The sequence below is a fragment of the Lepeophtheirus salmonis genome, chromosome 4 (assembly GCF_016086655.4).
Source record: "Lepeophtheirus salmonis chromosome 4, UVic_Lsal_1.4, whole genome shotgun sequence".
In the NCBI taxonomy this organism is placed as follows: Eukaryota; Metazoa; Arthropoda; class Copepoda; order Siphonostomatoida; family Caligidae; genus Lepeophtheirus; species Lepeophtheirus salmonis.
In genome coordinates, this window is record NC_052134.2 from 2,662,749 (window position 1) to 2,684,928 (window position 22,180).

Here is a 22,180-nt window from a genome sequence, read left to right on the forward strand (position 1 = left end):
AAATTTGACAAGATTTTAGTTAGGGGGGGGCACTCCTTCATATCCCTTCTCCTTTGTATCCATCGGGATTTATGGACTCAGTATTAAATTATTTTTATCTTAATACCAATACGCTAAAATAAACATTATTGACTCGTCCACATTTTTTCAGGGGCGTCCGCAGGATGTGGCTGGAGGAGCTGAACCCTTCCCCCGATTTAGGAAATTTTTGCTTTTTACTTAGAACTTTTTTTAGTCAGGATGAAAATATTATACACGTTAATAGGGAATAAAAATTTTTTTTGAAAGATTTATTTTCTTAAAAGAAATGGTCATTTAGGCAAATTATAATGCTCCAGAGAAAAAAAAATTATATTTCAAATTTTTTTCCACAAAATTGAATTGCTTGTGAATAGCTGTGGATTTTTGAATTTTTTTTTTTTTTGAATATTCATTCGCTCACGGTTAAAACAAACTTACTACTAAAATTACAGACTGTTCGTTTCTTTATCCGTTGACAAATTTACAAAATTGGCAAGTGATCAAATACTTATTTCCCCAACTGTATATAATATTAAAGATCAGAGGGAGCTGGTTTAAGGTGGAGGAGGTATTGATGTCATTTGCCCCGGCTCAGCAATTTGTTATAAAAAGAAGAGCCTCGCAAACATTAACTAAAAAGTATGTTTTTTTAAAAGGAATATGGGAAAAAATAACCTAAAAAAACAAAATCCGAAATGTAATTCATGTTTTAAAAGTAGAAGGAAAAGGTAATATATATCTTTGGACCTCTCACTTACAGTAAAACCAGCCTTGAGCCCTTTTTATCGAAAGCATGATGTACTACCCCCCCCCCTCCCTGTAGTCATGACCCATGGATTTTCCTCCACATAGCATTAAAGAGCGCTCCCGTACCCCAGCAGTACTTGTACCTACCACAGTTTGAGAATCAATGTTCTAGCTATTAATTTAAATTTTCTTTTTCACTAACTTGTCGGCGGTATCATCAGGCGATTTAAGGGAGTGGCATATATTCTATCGAGCCATATAATGAGAAATTTATATTTGTGGCCTTAAAGAAACAAAAAAATCAGCCGAGCATTTAAATTTCATAGAAAAAATATACATATATCAAAATTCTTCTCAAAAATGAAATACAAAAATTAATAAAGTTAAGAGGCGGAAACTGTTATGAATCTATACTCTGGAAATCTTCCTTTTGAAAGTTGGACTAGGTAGTTATCGGAATACTATTGAAAAAAATACATTCTGGATCTAGATTCTGATGATTAACTATCAAATGAGTGGTTCACTAACTAGTTACTAGGTATAATATAATTAAATGTATTGAACTAAAGCCCTGTTAGTTCTAAAAATGAATAAAAATATATACTTTATTTCAAAATGTAGAACATTATTTTTAAGATTTATGGCTTAGATTCCCATTAGCAACATATTGCCATGTTTAATGTATTTTCTACAATTTGGCCTTTATAAATAACACCAATCCTCTTTAAAATATATGAGTTACCAAAAAGAGTACACGCCTTTGAAAACTTTGCATATTCAATGGATTTAAAAGTTCAGGGATTCGTATGCACCAATTCTTTTTAAAAGGTTGCATAGATATGCATAATAAGATATCCAAATGTCATGGAATTTGTAATTATATTTTATAACAAACCAAACACACTAAAACCTTCAATATATCCTACATATCGTTTTTTAGAATTTAGTCATCATTTTCACGTAATGAAAGATTTTTTACGTATAATATAATCATTAACCTACCAATAGCCAGATGTTTGAGAAACTTTAATTTCCCTCTCAAATCTACAATTAAGGCCCATAAGCACACAAAATTAATTTTCTTCAAAAATGAGGCAATGTAATCGGAAATTTTGACGTGTCTACACCAGAGAAAAAGTATTATATAATAATTACTAAATCGTATATTATTTTATGTTTACGGATTTTTTAAACAAGTCTTTGAGGAATTATAGTTTCATCAATATGTGACGTCATTTTTATAAACATAAAACTGCATTTATCTCTCAACCCTGTCAAGAGATTAATCATGGGAAAAGCAGTAAGGTCAACAACTTAAATATAAATATAAATTTTACTCATAATTGAAAAAATATATGATAGAACCTCGTAGCTCAATCGGACGCGTCCGCAGGATTATATATGTCACAGTAGAGATTGAAATCCGGTAGAATCGTTGAATTCTAAGCTAAAAATCATTTATTAACTAAAATGAACGCTTATATTAATATTGGATTAACTAGAAGACAAGTTAAAGATGTTATATCACTAATTATGATATAACATCTTCATGATTCATTATTTATGCAATATGGAAGTTTTAGGAAATAATGAATGTTGAACTCAGCCTAAGTAAATTCGGCTTGTATTCCTTAATACCAATTTGAATTAAATACAGTTTGATACAAATGAATACCGTAGTGTAGTAATCAATGATGTTCCATATTTTTAAATATATATTAAATAAATTTATATCTAATACTTTACAATTTAATCTTTAAGAATTGGCTATATTGATTCAATAGAGGTTTTTTAAATATCATTTTGAATCATTCTTTTTTCTGGATATTGAGGGTTGGATAAAAAATGAAGTGGAATCAATAAATGATTCTGAATCATGACCCAAGTTTTATATTTTAGGAAATTGTTTATATTGAGCGATTTACTTACAAATATTTAATACAGCTTCTTTTAATATGTAGAAGTAAAGGTTGAATATATCACAATTTACTTTATTATACAATAGAAAGGGGTTTCTGACAGCCTATCCATGTATATTATGCACCTACACAAATACTTATTTGATTCGTTTGGAGGTCAGTAGAGGGTTTGTGATCGTTTATGTATCCGAAATAATTTGTTTTTCCTCAAAATGGAAATTGAGGATTATATTCTTTTGTACAACTAGCGGAAGGAACTTTAATGAAACTTTTAAAATTAAAACATCTCAGTCCCTTAACTAATAGTAAATTTAATTTTACAAATTTCCTTTTCAAATAGCTAGATAGGTCCCAGAAACGGTTTTTGAAGACTGAAACTTCTGAAACATCTTTTTTTCATCCATACACAATAGATCATCCAAAATATGAGATACCATAGTTCCCACACGTTAAGATAATTATAGTTTACATAAGATCTTGACTTTAAGTATATTTCTATCATTTATATTTACAAAAACAAGAATTAATATAATCTATTTTGATTCGCTCTTTCAGAAGGAAGTTCCTTATAATTTCATAATTAATGAAATCCAATGACCATCCTAGGTATGGACTTTCTGAGTTTGAATTTGACTGTGAAATAAAAATTATAGTTATTATTATATGAGGTAATGATATTTCACCCATAAACCTCAAATATTAAGATCTCCTTATCCTATTCAATCCTCAACTCAACACATCAATCGGCTTCTTGTATTTATTAACCACTAAAAATCATGTTTTATTTGAGAAGGGTCTTGAAACAATGTTTTTTCTTCCATTCGTTAGGATTCAAAATCCTCACAGTAATATAAAGATGGTTAATTGCTACAAAGAGCAGAGTTGTTTCCCTGATGCACAGCGAGGGAAGCACAAGCGAAGGGTCGAAGTGAGCATAAAACAATCTATGATTGTGATAAGTTAATAAAATATTTAGATATATATATTTATCATTATATATCATATTCAGAAATGCATGCAGACTTTCATGGACGAGGTCCACATCTTGATCTAGTTCTATAACTCTATTACAATCATCTCCACGGCCTCTTGATGAAGTAATTGACTGCATATCAATGATTTTTTGCAACGGACCATAGCAGTAGTATTCCGTGTCTCCTTCAAAATGCATTGAAACCAACGCATGGAAGTTTTAACACTTGTGATTGGATGTGAAGGGGATGAATTATATATTCTAGAAATCTATTACGAGGCCCAGCATGATCCTATGAATGATGATGATTGGTGTAATTTGTAGGATTCAATCCAATATTTGAGCTTGAAGCAGGGGAGAGTAAGTGATCCGGAGAAGGGAGTTAGGGGCCAAAGCAATTTGCTTATAGTTATTGTTTACGTAGATTTAAATTGAAAAGAGGAAGGGAAGAGAAAAGAGGATGATGAAATTGATGATTGTCGATGGTTGAAAAGGGGTAGAAGCAATAGAAGTAATAGACGATGAAGAAGAGCAATGCCGGTATTTACTTGTATTTCCCAAGGTCTAAATAATATCAACGGATTGGGATTCCATTTGTATTCACTATTAAAGATTTATCACGACGTCATTTCTAATCCATAAACACCATAAATCATTCGGATCCGTCTCCCACCTATCACTAATCATCACTCATCTCCAGTGCTGACTGCCCAGTGCCAAGCCCTCCGTTTACAGCCCTAAACAAAAACTACTAACTAGTGTAGAAACATAAACCGTATTACGTCACTAAATATCCCTCTACAAAGTGGGAATTAATTTTACAGGGAATGAATTTACTGAGAATGAAATTACCGGTCACGGTGTCATAGAGAGTATGACTTTGCGTCATATTTTTGAAAACACACAATCTCTTCAAATATTCAGTGCTACTATCTACTAAATTTTTGGAAAAAAAATTCAAAATTAAATATCATATATTAATTTTTTTTATGTCCAAAATCTATGGCTATGTTTACACAAAAAATTATTTTTTTTGGAAAATAATTTCAAGTAGAAAGCAAAAATTCCTTAATTGGGGAGTGGGGCTGCAGCCCCTCCAGACCACCCCCTGCGGACGCCCCTGTCTATGGTCAATACACTCGGTATAAATTATTCTCTTGGCCTTAAGGTGCGTAGGTTTGCACCCCGGTTGTTCCTAGGGAAGTAAATTCTATTTATCTATATTGACTTCAAAGAGTAAATATGATACTATTATTATGTTTACTTATTCTTAATCAGTGCAACTCCATCTGACCAATTAAAAATGTATTCAATTAAACTCCAGGATAGTTATTATAATAAATTTTAAAATCCCTTCACATTAGAAGTTGGAGTAACCATTATTTGATATAGACCTGATTAAGAGACTGGCAATGACTCTTAAGCTCCCTATAACCAGGTTCACGCTGTGGAATATACTAAGTCATGAATAATTTGATCAACTAATTAATATGATGACTATTATTATTACTTCTCTTTTTAAGCATAAATTGTTATGTAAGATGGATTAAATATTTCTACAATCCATGAGTAGTAAGTACACGTAACTATTCAAAAACAAATTTTTTGAATGACAGGGATGTCGATCCAACATTCAGAGATATATCACGTTGTTACCCGACTGACATAAAAATATAAACTTTATTTGTTGTCAGCTCTCAAACTTTATGCTTATGTACTTAACCTTGAATGATTGAATTATAATTATAATTTATTAAGCTGTGAACAATTCTCAGTAAATGTTGAAAAATAATTCCATAGTCGGGAAGAATTGCATATCCATTCACTCACTTTGGGCTTTTTTTAATGATATTTTTGGAGGATTATAGATTGGGAGATATTATATAGATAATGACATGACATTTATAATTTTAATTTCACTATTCCCAATTTTTCAACTCTTCTAATATGGATTGCCGTTTCCTCTACGAAATATAATAAAAAATTTAGACCTCTTGAGCCTCTAAAAGGAATAATTAATAAAAGGTCATCAAATGAATCTATTTTTAGACCAGTAGAATTATGTACAAAGACCAAAATACACTTATAAAGAGTATTATTAAAATTATGTCCCTCGACACATTGTCAACATCATTGCATCTCTAAATTTTTCTCCCAAAAAGTGACAGAAAAAGGACCGAAATAATGCAATGACTTTCTCTGAGTTCATAGTAGAAACAACTGAAGAAAATTATAAATTCGAGTTAATCAACATTCAGAATACTTATACGGGAGATTATTCCTAGACCCTCGTCGATATTGTTATCTTCACCACTTTGGCTCTTACATCTCCCAATTATCAATGAAACGATACAGATAAATATTTGTATTTTATCTCTATGGCCAGAACTCATAAGCAGAACCTTCGAAGGAGATGTAGTTTATATATATATATAAACAAATCACATTTTGAGAACACTAATATTGTTGAAAGTTTTTTTACTAGTAAGCGTATTTTAAAATGTGGTGGAAGACCTTACTACAAACTTTCTCTATGGTTGCGGATAAAAAAAAAAAATTTAATATATCCACTCAAGTATTTACAAATGTTATTATAGTACTAAAAATGATTACTTAATACGTGAACTGTTAATTTTGATTGTAAAACTATCCGGTATTTAACTTAAATTTAAAATAAAACCATAACATAGTAGAAACAATACAATTATATTCCTTTCTATCTATTGCTCTATTTTTATATTTTTCTTAGATACAAAAGATGTCAAATTTTGGATCGATAATCTAGGATATGAAGGAGAAGAAGAACATATAAATTAAGTTAAAAACTATAACCTAAGCTTTTTTTTTTTCAATCTTATAAGAGTACTGTATAATGGCTCTACAATTTTGGCTTATTATTGCCATCTCCATAATTAAGGGTTTTATATGACAAAATATAAAAGTAATAATGAACCCTGAACGTCAAGTTAAAGAAATGAAGTCGTATAAAGTCTTTTAAAAATATTCCCACCCTTGATAATTTGACACTGAAACATGATCATGTTTAGGGTAAAATCAATGTTCTTCATTATTCCTCGTCTATGGCCATTTTCATAAGAGTAATTTTTGCATATAAAATGAAAACCTCAATAAATAAACTGATCAAAGTTGAATCAAGTTTAATACTTATTTGGATACTAAAATTTGAAATGTATGTTTGCTTTTTTAAACTTTTTTTTATTTATCAATGATTCTTTGTACATCCAAAACTAAATAGAGAGTATTACATAGCGATTGAAAGTTATGTTCATCCAACTTTGGAAGAATAAAATTATGACTTTTTATCCCCCTATTTTTACATAAAATAATACTAATTTATTTTTCATATCGATGTTTTTTAACATCACATGTTTTCAAAATGGAGAAAAAATAACTTTTGAGATCTTGCAAATTTGCCAACTAGTTATGGCCAACGGATTTTATATCAACCAATTTCTCTCCAAATATATATGACTAGGACAGGTTTGAATATTGAACGAACAATGAGCCCTACTCATACTTTTCCCACATTTTTTAGTTCTTGAAGGGTTAAAAATTGAACGGTTAAAGGAAAACAACTTTAAACAGTGTTAATTTTTTGACTTCTTTTTATTTTTTTTCACAAAGATCTTTTAACCCAGGATCAAAGCTAAAACCAAGGTGTAAAACGACAACCACATGATCAAAATTTGATAAAAAAGGCGTAGCTCAATGGACTTTGTTCTCAGGAGAAAATATTATCTTGAAATCAATCTGTCTAGATCCGCGTCTCGGTCATTCCTAGAAAAGGGAATTTAATTTATGTGTTTGTTGACTTCAAAGACCATTCCTAGGCCAGATTAAAGGACTCAAGGGAAAGAGCGGACAGACAAAAAATCTACAACAACAGCAAAAATATAAGTGAACGAAATATGGACTTCATCGACAGCTATTACGCCGACTAAATAAAAAGTTGCTTCTCTCTCTGGATTCTTGATTTAAAATGATTATTTTTTATAAAATAGTAGTTAATATTTGGTTTTATTATCTCTATTAAAGAATTCAATTAAATACTTAAATAAATTGTACACTCTAAACTTAAATAAAATTATTGGGATACATTTAAAAAATTAATTGTAATTAAATGCGCCAAAACTGAGCCTAAACTTTACATATAATAAAAGTGATATATCATGACCTATACTGTATCATTTTATTATATATACACCCTTTTTCGATATCTTTTTATGGTTTTGTAGTTGAGATTATTGAAACCTTGTTCCTGGGAAGTTTTGCTGGAAAAACTACGGTATTTTTCAGATAAAGATTTATTTGTCTCAACTAAATTGATACAATTAAAGAATAATACGTATGTTAAAACTTCAATCTTTGTGGGTTATTGAATATTAATGTATGATGAGAGTTGGTTTTGAACATTGAGATCAAAGTAATCATCCTTATTTGATACATCATGAGTTTTAGTATACGAATGTTTTAATTTTAGAATTCGTTGCTTTATTTGAAGTTCTTGTGCGTCTCTGTTTTGGTTAAACGGGAGCTTTTATTTTTTTTTCCTAGAATGTTCAAATAAAGTAGGAATTCGATTACCTATGTACCAAACGCTATAGTCCTTTTGGAGACTTCTGCAGAAATATTGATTCTTCAAAGCGATCGTAAAGCAAATAACTTAAGTATGAATAATTAGAATATGGAGCCCAGTCATATCCTTATAAAACAACTCATTAATTTAATTTTCAAATCCCTCACATAGAAAAAAAAAGTTGATTATATTACTTGACAAACTATAGAGTCTTTGGCGGGAGTTTAATTCGCACATTTGATGGCATTGATCCAAAACTTACTTCGATTGATGTCTAAGAATAAACATTTTAAGCCTGGAGACTTTTTACACGAAGTTGATCTGTTATTACAATTACTAAACGTTACCATTATGAAAAATTTTATCGCAATTAATAAGTATTAACTAATTATGATAAATAAATTATTACTTATTTTGGATAAACAGAAAGAATGACAAATGAAGGCCTGAATAAAAAGAAACAGAAATACGAGAATGAACGGAAATTTTTTGATCGTATTCAAGCCTGGTATAGGACAATATTTCATTAATTTAATGTTAAACTGCTCTTTAAAACAGTATTTTCTAAAAATTCAAGAAAACACGACTAAAAACTAAACTGACTTTTTCAAAAACTGTAAATTAAAAAAAAGTTGCCCATCACGTTGAGGATGATGAAAATAATTTTAAAAGTTTTGTGGCATAAAATCAAACCTAAATTTTAATTCAAACTACCTTGTAAACTTAATTTTATTTTAATTATTGGATGGGGGTAAAAACTACTGACCATCCTATCAGAATATGGTATAAGTACAAAAGAAGCTTTAATATGGAGAATATTATGATTTAATTAAGCTTGCTATTGACATTTCGATAATTAAGTATTTTATATGCCAAAATATAAAAGTAACAATGCGCCCTCCACGCAAGGAACTTGTACAGCCCTTGACGCTAAAACATCGTCATGCTTGTATGCATGTTCTTCATTATTCCTCATCTATGGCCATTTTTACTAGAGTATATAAGATGATTTGAATCAAATGAGAGTCATCAGTTGATCAACTGACTTCCAATAGCTTGATACAAGTCTAATCACACGAACAGAAATGAATATCCTTGTAAGATTTCTTGGACTTGAATTCGGATCACTAATTTCTTTCATTTTTTTCAAACCATTTTATTAGACCCTCGTTGGTATTGCCATCCTTGCCACATTGGCTCTCGCTGATCCCGATCATAGTCGTGGACACCATGCTGTCTCCCATGGAGGAAGTTACGGCCATCATGGATATGGAAAGCGGGAAGCTGAACCTTCCCACGGTCATGGTCATGGTGGTTACTCTTCTGGAAGCTATGGACATCATGGATATGGAAAGCGTGAAGCTGAACCTTCCTTAGGACATGGACATGGTGGTTACTCTTCTGGAAGCTATGGACATCATGGATATGGAAAGCGGGAAGCTGAACCATCCTACGGTCATGGCCATGGTGGTTACTCTTCTGGAAGCTATGGACATCATGGATATGGAAAGCGTGAAGCTGAACCTTCCTTAGGACATGGACATGGTAGTTACTCTTCTGGAAGCTATGGACATCATGGATACGGAAAGCGTGAAGCTGAACCTTCCAGAGGATATGCTAGCTATTCCCATGGAGGATCTAGTCATCACGGATATGGAAAGCGTGAAGCTGAACCTTCCAGGAGGATATTCCCATGGAGGATCTAGTCATCACGGATATGGCAAGCGTGAAGCTGAACCTTCCAAAGGATACGGTAGCTATTCCCATGGAGGATATAGTCAACACGGATATGGAAAGAGGGAAGCCGAACCTTCCAGAGGATACGGAAGCTACTCTTCTGGAAGCTATGGTCGTGGATACCATCATTAATGACATATTAAATCTTCACCCTGATTCAAGAGTTTTGGAAACAAATATCCCATTTGAAATTGGCTCAATATCTGCCTAGTCATAAAATGTATATTTTTACGTGTAAATCCGACAATAAATACATCTTTAAAAAAAAATTTATACTATTGATTTAATAATGTAGATGCACTCACTACTCAGTGATAACTTTAGTTTGAATGATAAATGCAGATTATGACAAATCTAAATTGTTGTATATCACAATGGAGATCCTATCTAAACTTAATGTCTCTTTTCATTTTCTAACCGCACCATTTCTATTTTATGGATAAATATTATAAAATAAGCTTGTAGTTTTTTTTTTTTGGAGAGACAGATTTTCTCGACGCACCCTGTAAATAAGTGATAAATATTATAACTGCACAAATATGGTATGAATAGTGTATACTGTTTATATGCTCTTAATACTCAGAAATGCAGTTCTTTACTGGTCAGAGCAGTGCATTCAGGTACGGTTTTAGCCTAAAATATGCTCAATTGATTCGATCCTAATTTTGTGATATCACACGGCAAGCAGCCCCACCCCAAAGTCTTGCAGAAACCACCTGTCTGTGGAGGTTAACACTATAGACAAACTAAGAACACGGCAGGCATATGGGAGATGAGCGTACATGTGGGAACTAACAGCGTTTTGAAACAATAAGATACCTCTTCAAAAAAATTAAAAATTAAAGCCTGACCTGGTCCTAGTTTTATGGGCTCAACTATGATATCGGAAAAATCGATTTGGGTTAGGATCAGGCTCACTTTTTTTTTCTTTGTACTAATTATAGCACCCCCTGAATAAACGGCACCCTTAGTATTTACCTATATTGTTTATGCTACGGGTCGGCCTTGCTAGTAAATAAGGTGACTCTCAAAAAATATGTTTTTTAAAGGAGGGAGGCTGTAGAAAATAAACTGGAGGTTGCCTTCAGTAAAAGTACTGCCTCTTGAGACTTTTCGAGACTATCTTAAAAAACTTCCAGGAGGCTATTGTGAGGAGGTTAATTTTTTTTTTAATAAATTGGACACCATTTGATAAAAAATGAGAGCATCATTTTTACCAGTATATTAGACCCCTTAACATTTCAGGACCACTGAGATTGCCTGTTTCGCTTTTCAGGCTCATTTTAGTGCATTAAAACATAAAATTTACAATAGAGTGGTCAATTTACTTTTATTTAAATTGTCAGGTAAAATAATTTTGGAAATTTAATCAATTCATCTCACTAAATTTGTGATAGCGTGACATATGATGAATAATAAAATATGCAAAGAATCAACTCCGATATTGGGCGAACTCAATACGAAGCAATGTATTGCCATCTAATACAGGTTGGACCTGAGGGCTTGCATTTATCAAAGGAGTGCAATATAACCATTGAAGAACATTGTTAGATTTGTTGAAATGAAGAAAGCAAAGGCCTTTTGGAAAATAGAGAGAATACAATATTGACAATAAATGTGTATTCTGTCAGCAGCTTGTAATTGGACAACAAAAGTGTTTCATCTGCGACTATAAATGCCACTCTTCAGCACCATGTAGTCTTGTCATTGGGGAAATGACGATGATTTGACAAATATAATGTGCTCTCATTGCCAATCTGCTGAGGACCGCTAAGAACAACAAAAATGAGCTAATAACAAGCAAAAGGAGCTAAAAACAAGCAAAAAGAGCAACCGAAACCAAATGATACAACTCTCCTCACAGCAGTTAAAGGAGGCTGATGTAAGACAGTGTGTTGAAGTCCCAGTTCCAAGTATGGACCGTGTAAAAACAGATCCCCGCAAAGTCTCGGCAGTTGTGATGAATATAATAGAGACAGGATATTATAATTCCTAAGGATTAATAAAGTTCCCAAAGAGAATGAAGTCACGTTGCAACAGACCGTATCAATTCTGTCAGATGGAAATGGACAAGGATTTAAGCGGTGCAATTGCAAAACTCCCCCTAGTGCAAAAAAATATATGTGAATTTGCAAAAAAAATGGCAACCTCTGTACTAGCAAATGCCATAATAGCCATTTATATTGCAACAAATAGTTTATTCTGTTATTGTTTAATGTTTATGATACATGTAAAAATATTTAATTAGAAAAATATATCTTCAGAAAGATGAGTTAAGAAATTATTATATTTGCTGTTTAAGATTATTTTCAAATGAGTTTTTTGTTTTTGAAGTTTTGAAGAAAATAATATTATATATGTATATAAAATATACAACTGTGTAGTTCGAATATTATTAAATAGGATCAACGATTCTTATGTAAATTTTTATTAGATCCTGTCTTGTTGCTGTAATAATCCTGATATGCTCATCTTTTATACCTTTCATTCAAATTGCTAAGCTGTTTGGCATAGTTTATAATATTTAACAACAACTGAACCTTTGGTTGGGGAGAAGCTTCAAGAGGGTCATTAACCACAACAAAATTTTCACATACTTTAACATAGCCCTCTAAGTATAATAGCAAAATAGTTAAGCCATTGAGTAATTTAGAATAACTAGGGTCCTTGATGGTCAGGGAAGGTGGAGTTATTGGTGCAATATTTTTTTTTTAGTTTATTGTTAAAAATATTTTAGAAAATGTGATTTTTAAAGGGTCATTGATGCTCAGGGAAGCAGTGCCCGATTGCCTGTATTTCTGTTTATTGTCTGTAACATATATACTAATCTGTATTATGTAGGTTGGACTTTTTCTATTAGATGAATAAATAATTATAAATGAACGATTGAACAGGAAAATGAACAAATGAATGGCGAATGGAAAGTTGTTACAAAATGAACGGGAAAAGGGTCAAAGCCTGCTTAAATCTCTTATAGGAGGAGGATTATATCTGCTCTGAACAATACTGTGGAAAATCTATCAAAAAAGTCTAATTCACCTTGCAAGATATCCAGAGACTGAGTGGCGAGCTACCATTTCCTCATACCCGGTCTCCACTTATGTTATGCTTTGAACATATTTTATAAATGATCACTTGGCAGAATTATTTTCGTCTTTAGCAGCAGCACTTTGGATTTTTTTTCTTTTCTGAAAAGAACACCGTCATTTTCATCCACCTCCATGATGTATGTGGTGGGACAGAAGGGTAAATAGAAGTTTTACTTTAAAAATCACGAGGAACTAAAAAAAAAAAAAAAAAGAAATAGAATGGTCAGCCTTATCGAGGGGTATTATTTCCTTTCACGATTTGAGCAAAGACTCAATATTCAAGTACGGGAAATTTGATTATCCCCTTAAAAGGGCAACAGACAATTACATGATGCCTATTCAAGGGCATTTGAGAATGTATTTATATAAGGAGGAAGCTGACAAAATATTTGACAAGTTCTTAAGAATATTTGACCTATCTTGTGGATAGAGATTCATAGGTTCAATTTCTAAAGTCAAAAATTAAAAGGGATTTACTAAAGGCTAATAAAAATACAAGGTTAGACCATCATGTCACTGGGCTTGCTAGAATTTTCAATTTAATGTGTCGTACCGACTTCTGGGGAAGACAGGGTGATTTTGACAAGGCACCCAACCAATCAAAGTCTATGACATCACTATTTTTAGAATTTTCAATTTGATGTATAGTACCGACTGCTGGGTAAGAAAGACGGATTTTGACCAAACACGGAACCACTCATACGCTATGACGTCAATATTAAAAAGCGGTGTGGAAGTCAGAAATCAGACGTATGCCCGTAATGGTATAAGCTTGTATTAACCTTGGGATTTACTTAGTAATTTCAATATCTTCAGGATGCATATTCTTCAATGATCCTTGCAGTGACTGTGGGAAATTGTTTAACCCAGTTATTCATGCTTTTACGGACTGTCTTTCACTAGGTAATATTGCTTAACATAACAGGAATTAGTGATAAATTTGTGATTGCTATTCTTTTATTTATGCTCATTTCAAATATTTAGAGTGATTTTACAAAAAATCGTGCAATGGTCTTAACTCTCTCGAGCTGTAGAAGTAGGATAGAAGAGAAGTTGACAGAAGGCGACCCTATCCGAAATGAAGAATTTAGAGCCATTCTTATTTCGACTGCTGCAAGATACTCCTTCTTCACTGTCAAAATTACGGGTTTATCTAATCTAAGTGGCAGTACACGGGAGATCGGATACACTACTGTGAAGATCTCCTAATCATATCAAATCTTCAAAGCTCGACAACTCTGCAAGTCAATGGGGCTCTTGATTTTTACTATTAATCAACCATTAAAAAGGATGCTTTATTTCAGAAGGGTCTTGAAACTATGATTATCTTCCATTCTTTAGGATCCAAAATCCTCAAAGAAATAGGAAGAATTTACTTTCTAGGCACAGGGAGGGAAGCACAGGTGAAGGGTCGACAAAAAACAGCAAAATATATAATTGTGATAACTGATAAGTTAATGAAGTATGTTGATATATGATTTAAATACTAAATATATCATATTCACAATTACATGTAGACTCTCATAGACAAGGTCTTCATCTTACTCTATAACTCTAGTACAATGTAAGTAGAGATTTCAATATATCTTCATGGGATCTTGATGAAAAAATGCACTGCATATGAATGCCAATGATTCTTTGAAATGGACCGTACCAGAAGCATTCCATGATTCCTTCCCAATGCTTTGAAAGCTACGTATTATAATTTATAAGTAAGGTTTGAAGAATTGTGAATACAACGGTAAAAACTCCACTAACAATGACGTAACTAAGGAAAAAAGTCTGAATTTTTCAAAAACTGTACATTAAAAGATTTAACCATCATAGAACAGAAAAGATACACTATGAGGATCATGAAACTAGTTTTAAAAAAATTTGTGACCTAAAATCAACCTTAACATTTAATTCAAACTACTTTGTAAACTTTATACTATTTTAATTATTGGATGGGGGTTAAAACTACTGACCATCCTATCAGATAATGGTATAAGGATGAAATAAGCTTGAGTATGAAGAATATTATGATTGAATGATAGTTGTTAATGACATTACGATAATTAGTATTTTATATGCCAAAATATAATTGTAACTGGGCGCACTCCACGCAAGGAACTTGTACAGCCCTTGACGCTAAAACATCGTCATGATTGTATGCATGTTCTTTATTATTCCTCATCTATGGCCATTTTCAATAAAGTATATAAGATGATTTGAATCAAATGAGAGTCATCAGTTGATCAACTGCCTTCCAATAGCTTGATACAAGTCTAATCACACGAACAGAAATGAATATCCTTGTAAGATTTCTTGGACTTGAATTCGGATCACTAATTTATTTCATTTTTTTAAAACCATTTTATTAGACCCTCGTTGGTATTGCCATCCTTGCCACTTTGGCTCTCGCCTATCCCGATCATAGCCGTGGACACCATGCTGTCTCCCATGGAGGAAGCTATGGCCATCATGGATATGGAAAGCGGGAAGCTGAACCTTCCTACGGGCATGGCCATGGTGGTTACTCTTCTGGAAGCTATGGACATCATGGATATGGAAAGCGTGAAGCTGAACCTTCCTACGGTCATGGACATGGTGGTTACTCTTCTGGAAGCTATGGACATCATGGATATGGAAAGCGGGAAGCTGAACCATCCTACGGTCATGGACATGGTGGTTACTCTTCTGGAAGCTATGGACATCATGGATATGGAAAGCGGGAAGCTGAACCATCCTACGGTCATGGACATGGTGGTTACTCTTCTGGAAGCTATGGACATCATGGATATGAGAAAGGGAAGCTGAACCTTCCTACGGTCATGGACATGGTGGTTACTCTTCTGTAAGCTACGGACATCATGGATATGGAAAGCGTGAAGCTGAACCCTCCAGAGAATACGGAAGTTATTCCCATGGAGGATCTAGTCATCATGGATATGGTAAGCGTGAAGCTGAACCTTCCAGAGGATATGGTAGCTATTCCCATGGAGGATCTAGTCATCACGGATATGGAAAGAGGGAAGCCGAACCTTCCAGAGGATACGGAAGTTACTCTTCTGGAAGCTATGGTCGTGGATACCATCATTAATGACATATTAAATCTTCACCCTGATTCAAGAGTTTTGGAAACAAATATCCCATTTGAAATTGGCTCAATATCTGCCTAGTCATAAAATGTATATTTTTACGTGTAAATCCGACAATAAATACATCTTTAAAAAAAATTTATACTATTGATTTAATAATGTAGATGCACCCACTACTCAGTGAGAACTTTAGTTTGAATGATAAATGCAGATTATGACAAATCTAAATTGTTGTCTATCACAATGGAGATCCTATCTAAACACTAATGTCTCTTTTCATTTTCTAACTGCACCATTTTTATTTTATCAATAAATATTATAAAATAAGCTTGTAGTTTTTTTTTTTTTGAGAGACAGATTTTCTCCACGCACCCTGTAAATAAGTGATAAATATTATAACTGCACAAATATGGTATGAATAGTGTATACTGTTTATATGCTCTTAATACTCAGAAATGCAGTTCTTTACTGGTCAGAGCAGTGCATTCAGGTACGGTTTTAGCCTAAAATATGCTCAATTGATTCGGTCCTAATTTTTGTGATATCACACGGCAAGCAGCCCCACCCCAAAGTCTTGCAGAAACCCCCTGTCTGTGGAGGTTAACACTATAGACAAACTAAGAACACGGCAGGCATATGGGAGATTTCAATATCTTCAGGATGCATATTCTTCAATGATCCTTGCAGTGACTGTGGGAAATTGTTTAACCCAGTTATTCATGCTTTTACGGACTGTCTTTCACTAGGTAATATTGCTTAACATAACAGGAATTAGTGATAAATTTGTGATTGCTATTCTTTTATTTATGCTCATTTCAAATATTTAGAGTGATTTTACAAAAAATCGTGCAATGGTCTTAACTCTCTCGAGCTGTAGAAGTAGGATAGAAGAGAAGTTGACAGAAGGCGACCCTATCCGAAATGAAGAATTTAGAGCCATTCTTATTTCGACTGCTGCAAGATACTCCTTCTTCACCGTAAAAATTACTGGTTTATCTAATCTAAGTGGAAGTACACGGGAGATCGGATACACTACTGTGAAGATCTCCTAATCATATAAAATCCACTAAGCTCGACAACTCTGCAAGTCAATGGGGCTCTTGATTTTTACTATTAATCAACCATTAAAAAGGATGCTTTATTTCAGAAGGGTCTTGAAACTATGATTATCTTCCATTCGTTAAGATCCAAAATCCTCAAAGAAATAGGAAGATGGTTTATTACCATATAGAATCACAAAACACTCATAAGATTACAATAGAATTTTTCTTATGGCACAGGGAGGGAAGCACAGGTGAAGGGTCGACAAAACACAGCAAAATATATAATTGTGATAACTGATGGGTTAATGAAGTATGTTGATATATGATTTAAATACTAAATATATCATTTTCACAATTACATGTAGACTTTCAGGGACGAGGTCTTCATCTTACTCTATAACTCTAGTACAATGTAAGTAGAGATTTCAATATATCTTCATGGGATCTTGATGAAAAAATGCACTGCATATGAATGCCAATGATTCTTTGAAATGGACCGTACCAGAAGCATTCCATGATTCCTTCCCAATGCTTTGAAAGCTACGTATTATAATTTATAATTAAGGTTTGAAGAATTGTGAATACAACGGTAAAAACTCCACAAACAAACCTATAAAACTAAGAAGAAATAGAATTCCCTTTATTATTATTCAAGGCAAAAATGTACAAGTCAAAAAAAGTTCAAGGCAAATCATCCTGACACCTCTCTTGTTATATGCACACGTCTGCAATATTTCATTAATACAACTACACTATTATTTCATATATCAAAAAAAAAATTATGATGATTTACATGAGGGAGGCCTATAATCAGTGCTCCCTGTATTAATAAGTGATTCCATATACAAACGACTACAATATTTCAAAATAAAAATGACATATGTTTATATAAATAACATCATGGAACACTATATATAGCGCACCCTGTATGCACGTTCGATTCTATATACAAACGTTTGCAATATGGAGTCGTTTTACTATATTCAGACATTAATACAGACAAACTTTTCTTTATGAATATGGATAAAAAACCAAATAAACATTTCTTTACTAAAAAAATCTCATCAAAAGTCTCATAATGACTCATCTCTTAGCAACCAACTTGCAAAATCATCTTTCATAATCTTATTGACTTGGATGATTATAGTAATTTAAGAAATGTAACGTCACCTTTAATTGTCATAATGTTCATGATTTTTGAACAATATTAATTGGTCATTGATTGTCCAAAGACTAAAAGCATGAATGAAACCCCAAATATGAGTTCATGGGTTACTTATGTGCTCTATATATCTAAGAATTCACAATTTTAGCTTTCCCAGAAGAAAAACTATAATGGGACTCAAAATCTTGGCTGATTAATTGGTACTTTTGCAACTATGGTTATTATTTAACTTATAGGTAGAGCGATCGAAATGACCATCTATTATGAAAAGTATATTTTGATGTGTAAATCCGACAATAAATTCATCTTTAAAAAAATATACTATTGATTTAATAATGTAGATACAATCATTACTCAGTCCGAACTCTGGAGTCAGAGATCATGACCGTAATCTTAATTATAAAATGTGAATGACATCCATTCAAAAATTTTGTCTATCTCAAAACTAAAAAAAGAGAATGAAATATTATTTGTTTTTCTTTAATTTCCCTGATTAAAGTTTATAATATTATTTTCTACTTTCTATTAACTTTTTTAGAACAATGCTTACTAATGTTTATAATTTAAATAAGCCAAAATGGTCAATTTTCCTTTAACTTTAATCTTCTGAACATTATGACTGGCCAACTTTTCCTTGTATGAAAACACTATCATCAAATTCAAATTAAAGTCTTAACACTATTAAGTTTGGACAATTTATTTTTGATTAAAATTATCACAGGATTTTAATGGAAAAATTTGTCGAGTAATAAAAAACTTGACCAATTAATTAGTTTTTGGGGTTTTTATAACAAAAATCGACGCTTTTAATATCATTCAGGAAAAACTAACAAGTAAAAGGTAAAGTTCTTCACAATTTTTTTTTATATGGAATAGAGGAGGGCTTTCATAATATGCTCATATAGACATAGCTTAGGCCAGTGACTACGACTTAAATTCAAACCTTTTTACGGTCATTTTTTTTATTTTCTGTAAAAACAGTGGTTTTTTTCAAAAATATGAAATATTGAATGACAAAATATGATTTTATTTTTAATAAATGTATTTTAAAAAAATGAAATTAATTTTGTCAAATATTAATTTCTTTCTTCAAAAAAGCTCATCAAATTGATTCCCACATAGTATTCCCTCATAAATTGTAAAATAATCTTTCCTAGAATTATTCAAATTCAAGGGACTATGCGAATGAATCAATCATTTATATCGAATCATGAATTTTATACGTCATTACAAAGAACAATTAGTTCAGGTCATCTGGTGTTTTCTTGAAAGAAAAAAAGGTTTTTTTTTGTAGCCATTAACTTTGAACAAAATTTGATCACATGTCACTGTTTCTTATTAAAAATATAAAATGGGAAATGAAAGAATAAAAAAAAAAATGGATTAACGGAAGGAATGACGCACAAGGGCCTAATAAAAAATTCAGAAATGAAGTTATTAACAAAAAAAAAACCCTGAACGTTTTCAAGTTCAGTATTGGACAACATTTTTTTAATTTAATTTTAAACTCAATGTCCTCACTCTTAAATAACATTATTTTCTAAAAAAAAATGAAAGAAAACATGACTAACGAAAAAAGTCTGAATTTTTCAAAAACTGTACATTAAAAGATTTAACCATCATAGAACAGAAAAGATACACTATGAGGATCATAAAACTAGTTTCAAAAAATTTGTGACCTAAAATCAACCTTAAAATTTAATTCAAACTACTTTGTAAACTTAATTTTATTTTAATTATTGGATGGGGGTTAAAACTACTGACCATCCTATCAGATAATGGTATAAGGATGAAATAAGCTTTAGTATGAAGAATATTATGATTGAATGATGGTTGTTAATGACATTACGATAATTAGTATTTTATATGCCAAAATATAATTGTAATCGGGCGCCCTCCACGCAAGGAACTTGTACAGCCCTTGACGCTAAAACATCGTCATGATTGTATGCATGTTCTTTATTATTCCTCATCTATGGCCATTTTTACTAGAGTATATAAGATGATTTGAATCAAATGAGAGTCATCAGTTGATCAACTGACTTCCAATAGCTTGATACAAGTCTAATCACACGAACAGAAATGAATATCCTTGTAAGATTTCTTTGACTTAGACTCAAATCATATAATTTTTTATCTTTTTTTAAAACCATTTTATTAGACCCTCGTTGGTATTGCCATCCTTGCCACTTTGGCTCTCGCTGATCCCGATCATAGCCGTGGACACCATGCTGTTTCCCATGGAGGAAGTTATGGCCATCATGGATATGGAAAGCGGGAAGCTGAACCTTCCTACGGTCATGGCCATGGTGGTTACTCTTCCGGAAGCTATGGACATCATGGATATGGAAAGCGTGAAGCTGAACCTTCCTACGGTCATGGACATGGTGGTTACTCTTCTGGAAGCTATGGACATCATGGATATGGAAAGCGGGAAGCTGAACCTTCCTACGGTCATGGACATGGTGGTTACTCTTCTGGAAGCTATGGACATCATGGATATGGAAAGCGGAAGCTGAACCATCCTACGGTCATGGACATGGTGGTTACTCTTCTGGAAGCTATGGACATCATGGATATGGAAAGCGGGAAGCTGAACCTTCCTACGGTCATGGACATGGTGGTTACTCTTCTGTAAGCTATGGACATCATGGATATGGAAAGCGTGAAGCTGAACCTTCTTACGGTCATGGGCATGGTGGTTACTCTTCTGGAAGCTATGGACAACATGGATATGGAAAGCGTGAAGCTGAACCTTCCAGAGGATATGGTAGCTATTCCCATGGAGGATCTAGTCATCATGGATACGGAAAGCGTGAAGCTGAACCTTCTTACGGTCATGGGCATGGTGGTTACTCTTCTGGAAGCTATGGACATCATGGATATGGAAAGCGTGAAGCTGAACCTTCCAGAGGATATGGTAGCTATTCCCATGGAGGGTCTAGTCATCATGGATACGGAAAGCGTGAAGCTGAACCTTCCAGAGGATACGGAAGCTACTCTTCCGGAAGCTATGGTCGTGGATACCATCATTAATGACATATTAAATCTTCACCCTGATTCAAGAGTTTTGGAAACAAATATCCCATTTGAAATTGGCTCAATATCTGCCTAGTCATAAAATGTATATTTTTACGTGTAAATCCGACAATAAATACATCTTTAAAAAAAAATTATACTATTGATTTAGTAAAGTAGATGCACTCATTAGTCAGTCAAAACTCTGAAATCAGAAGTAATAACAGTAATTTTAATGCTAAAATATAAATGAGGTTAACTGTAAAGGCTGTCTATCCGAAAAGCTTAAACAAAAATGGAATGTTTATCTTATTATACAGGATTGATGAGATAAACATGGACTAAGTATTCTTATTTTTTAAATGTAAGACTAAGTATTTTCTTATATCAAGTACACAATTAGTATATTGATAAAGGAGAAGTGGTACAATTGCTGAATCAAGTTATACGGAATACTATCTTTGTCCTCTTATTGCTAATAATACCGTTTATGAAGTTTGAATAATTTGAAGAAAGATGAGAAGGGTGTTTGGAATGTCCCCAAGCCAAAGTATGATAAAAAGAGGACTCTTATCCATTTTGCTGACCTCAAACAGACTATAAAGACAAATCATAGCATTAGATAAGAATCATGGTCCAAAAACGTAATTCTAACGATTCAACTGTCTCAGATATGAATTCTATGTCCTACAAGTGCAACATCCTTAAAAAAATAAATACCTTCGGTGGTCAAATGAAATCCAATAGAGGAAGAATCCGTTTACTTCAAGTCATGATATGAACTGGAATGT

General features: G+C 32.6%; 3 protein-coding genes across 4 annotated transcripts; all 3 read left to right on the forward strand.

The window, feature by feature from the left end:
• Positions 1-9,247: 9,247 nt before the first annotated feature.
• LOC121116366 (uncharacterized) lies at positions 9,248-10,263 on the forward strand. Of its 2 annotated transcripts, none has more exons than XM_071887536.1 (3): positions 9,248-9,354; positions 9,421-9,931; positions 10,068-10,263. In XM_071887536.1, the coding sequence occupies exons 1-3, from the start codon at positions 9,343-9,345 to the stop codon at positions 10,124-10,126; spliced, it is 582 nt and encodes a 193-aa protein (XP_071743637.1). In that variant the 5' UTR covers positions 9,248-9,342; the 3' UTR covers positions 10,127-10,263. The 2 variants fall into 2 exon arrangements, with proteins under 2 accessions (XP_071743637.1, XP_071743638.1); XM_071887537.1 differs by having other exon boundaries at positions 9,421-9,859.
• A 5,039-nt stretch (positions 10,264-15,302) lies between these two features.
• LOC139905100 (uncharacterized) lies at positions 15,303-16,305 on the forward strand. The gene is made up of 2 exons (XM_071887538.1): positions 15,303-15,380; positions 15,447-16,305. The coding sequence occupies exons 1-2, from the start codon at positions 15,369-15,371 to the stop codon at positions 15,921-15,923; spliced, it is 489 nt and encodes a 162-aa protein (XP_071743639.1). The 5' UTR covers positions 15,303-15,368; the 3' UTR covers positions 15,924-16,305.
• Positions 16,306-20,352: 4,047 nt separating this feature from the next.
• LOC121116368 (uncharacterized) lies at positions 20,353-21,547 on the forward strand. The gene is made up of 2 exons (XM_040710615.2): positions 20,353-20,465; positions 20,533-21,547. Exons 1-2 carry the CDS (start codon positions 20,454-20,456, stop codon positions 21,007-21,009), a joined length of 489 nt encoding a protein of 162 aa, XP_040566549.1. The 5' UTR covers positions 20,353-20,453; the 3' UTR covers positions 21,010-21,547.
• The last annotated feature ends 633 nt before the right edge of the window (positions 21,548-22,180 follow it).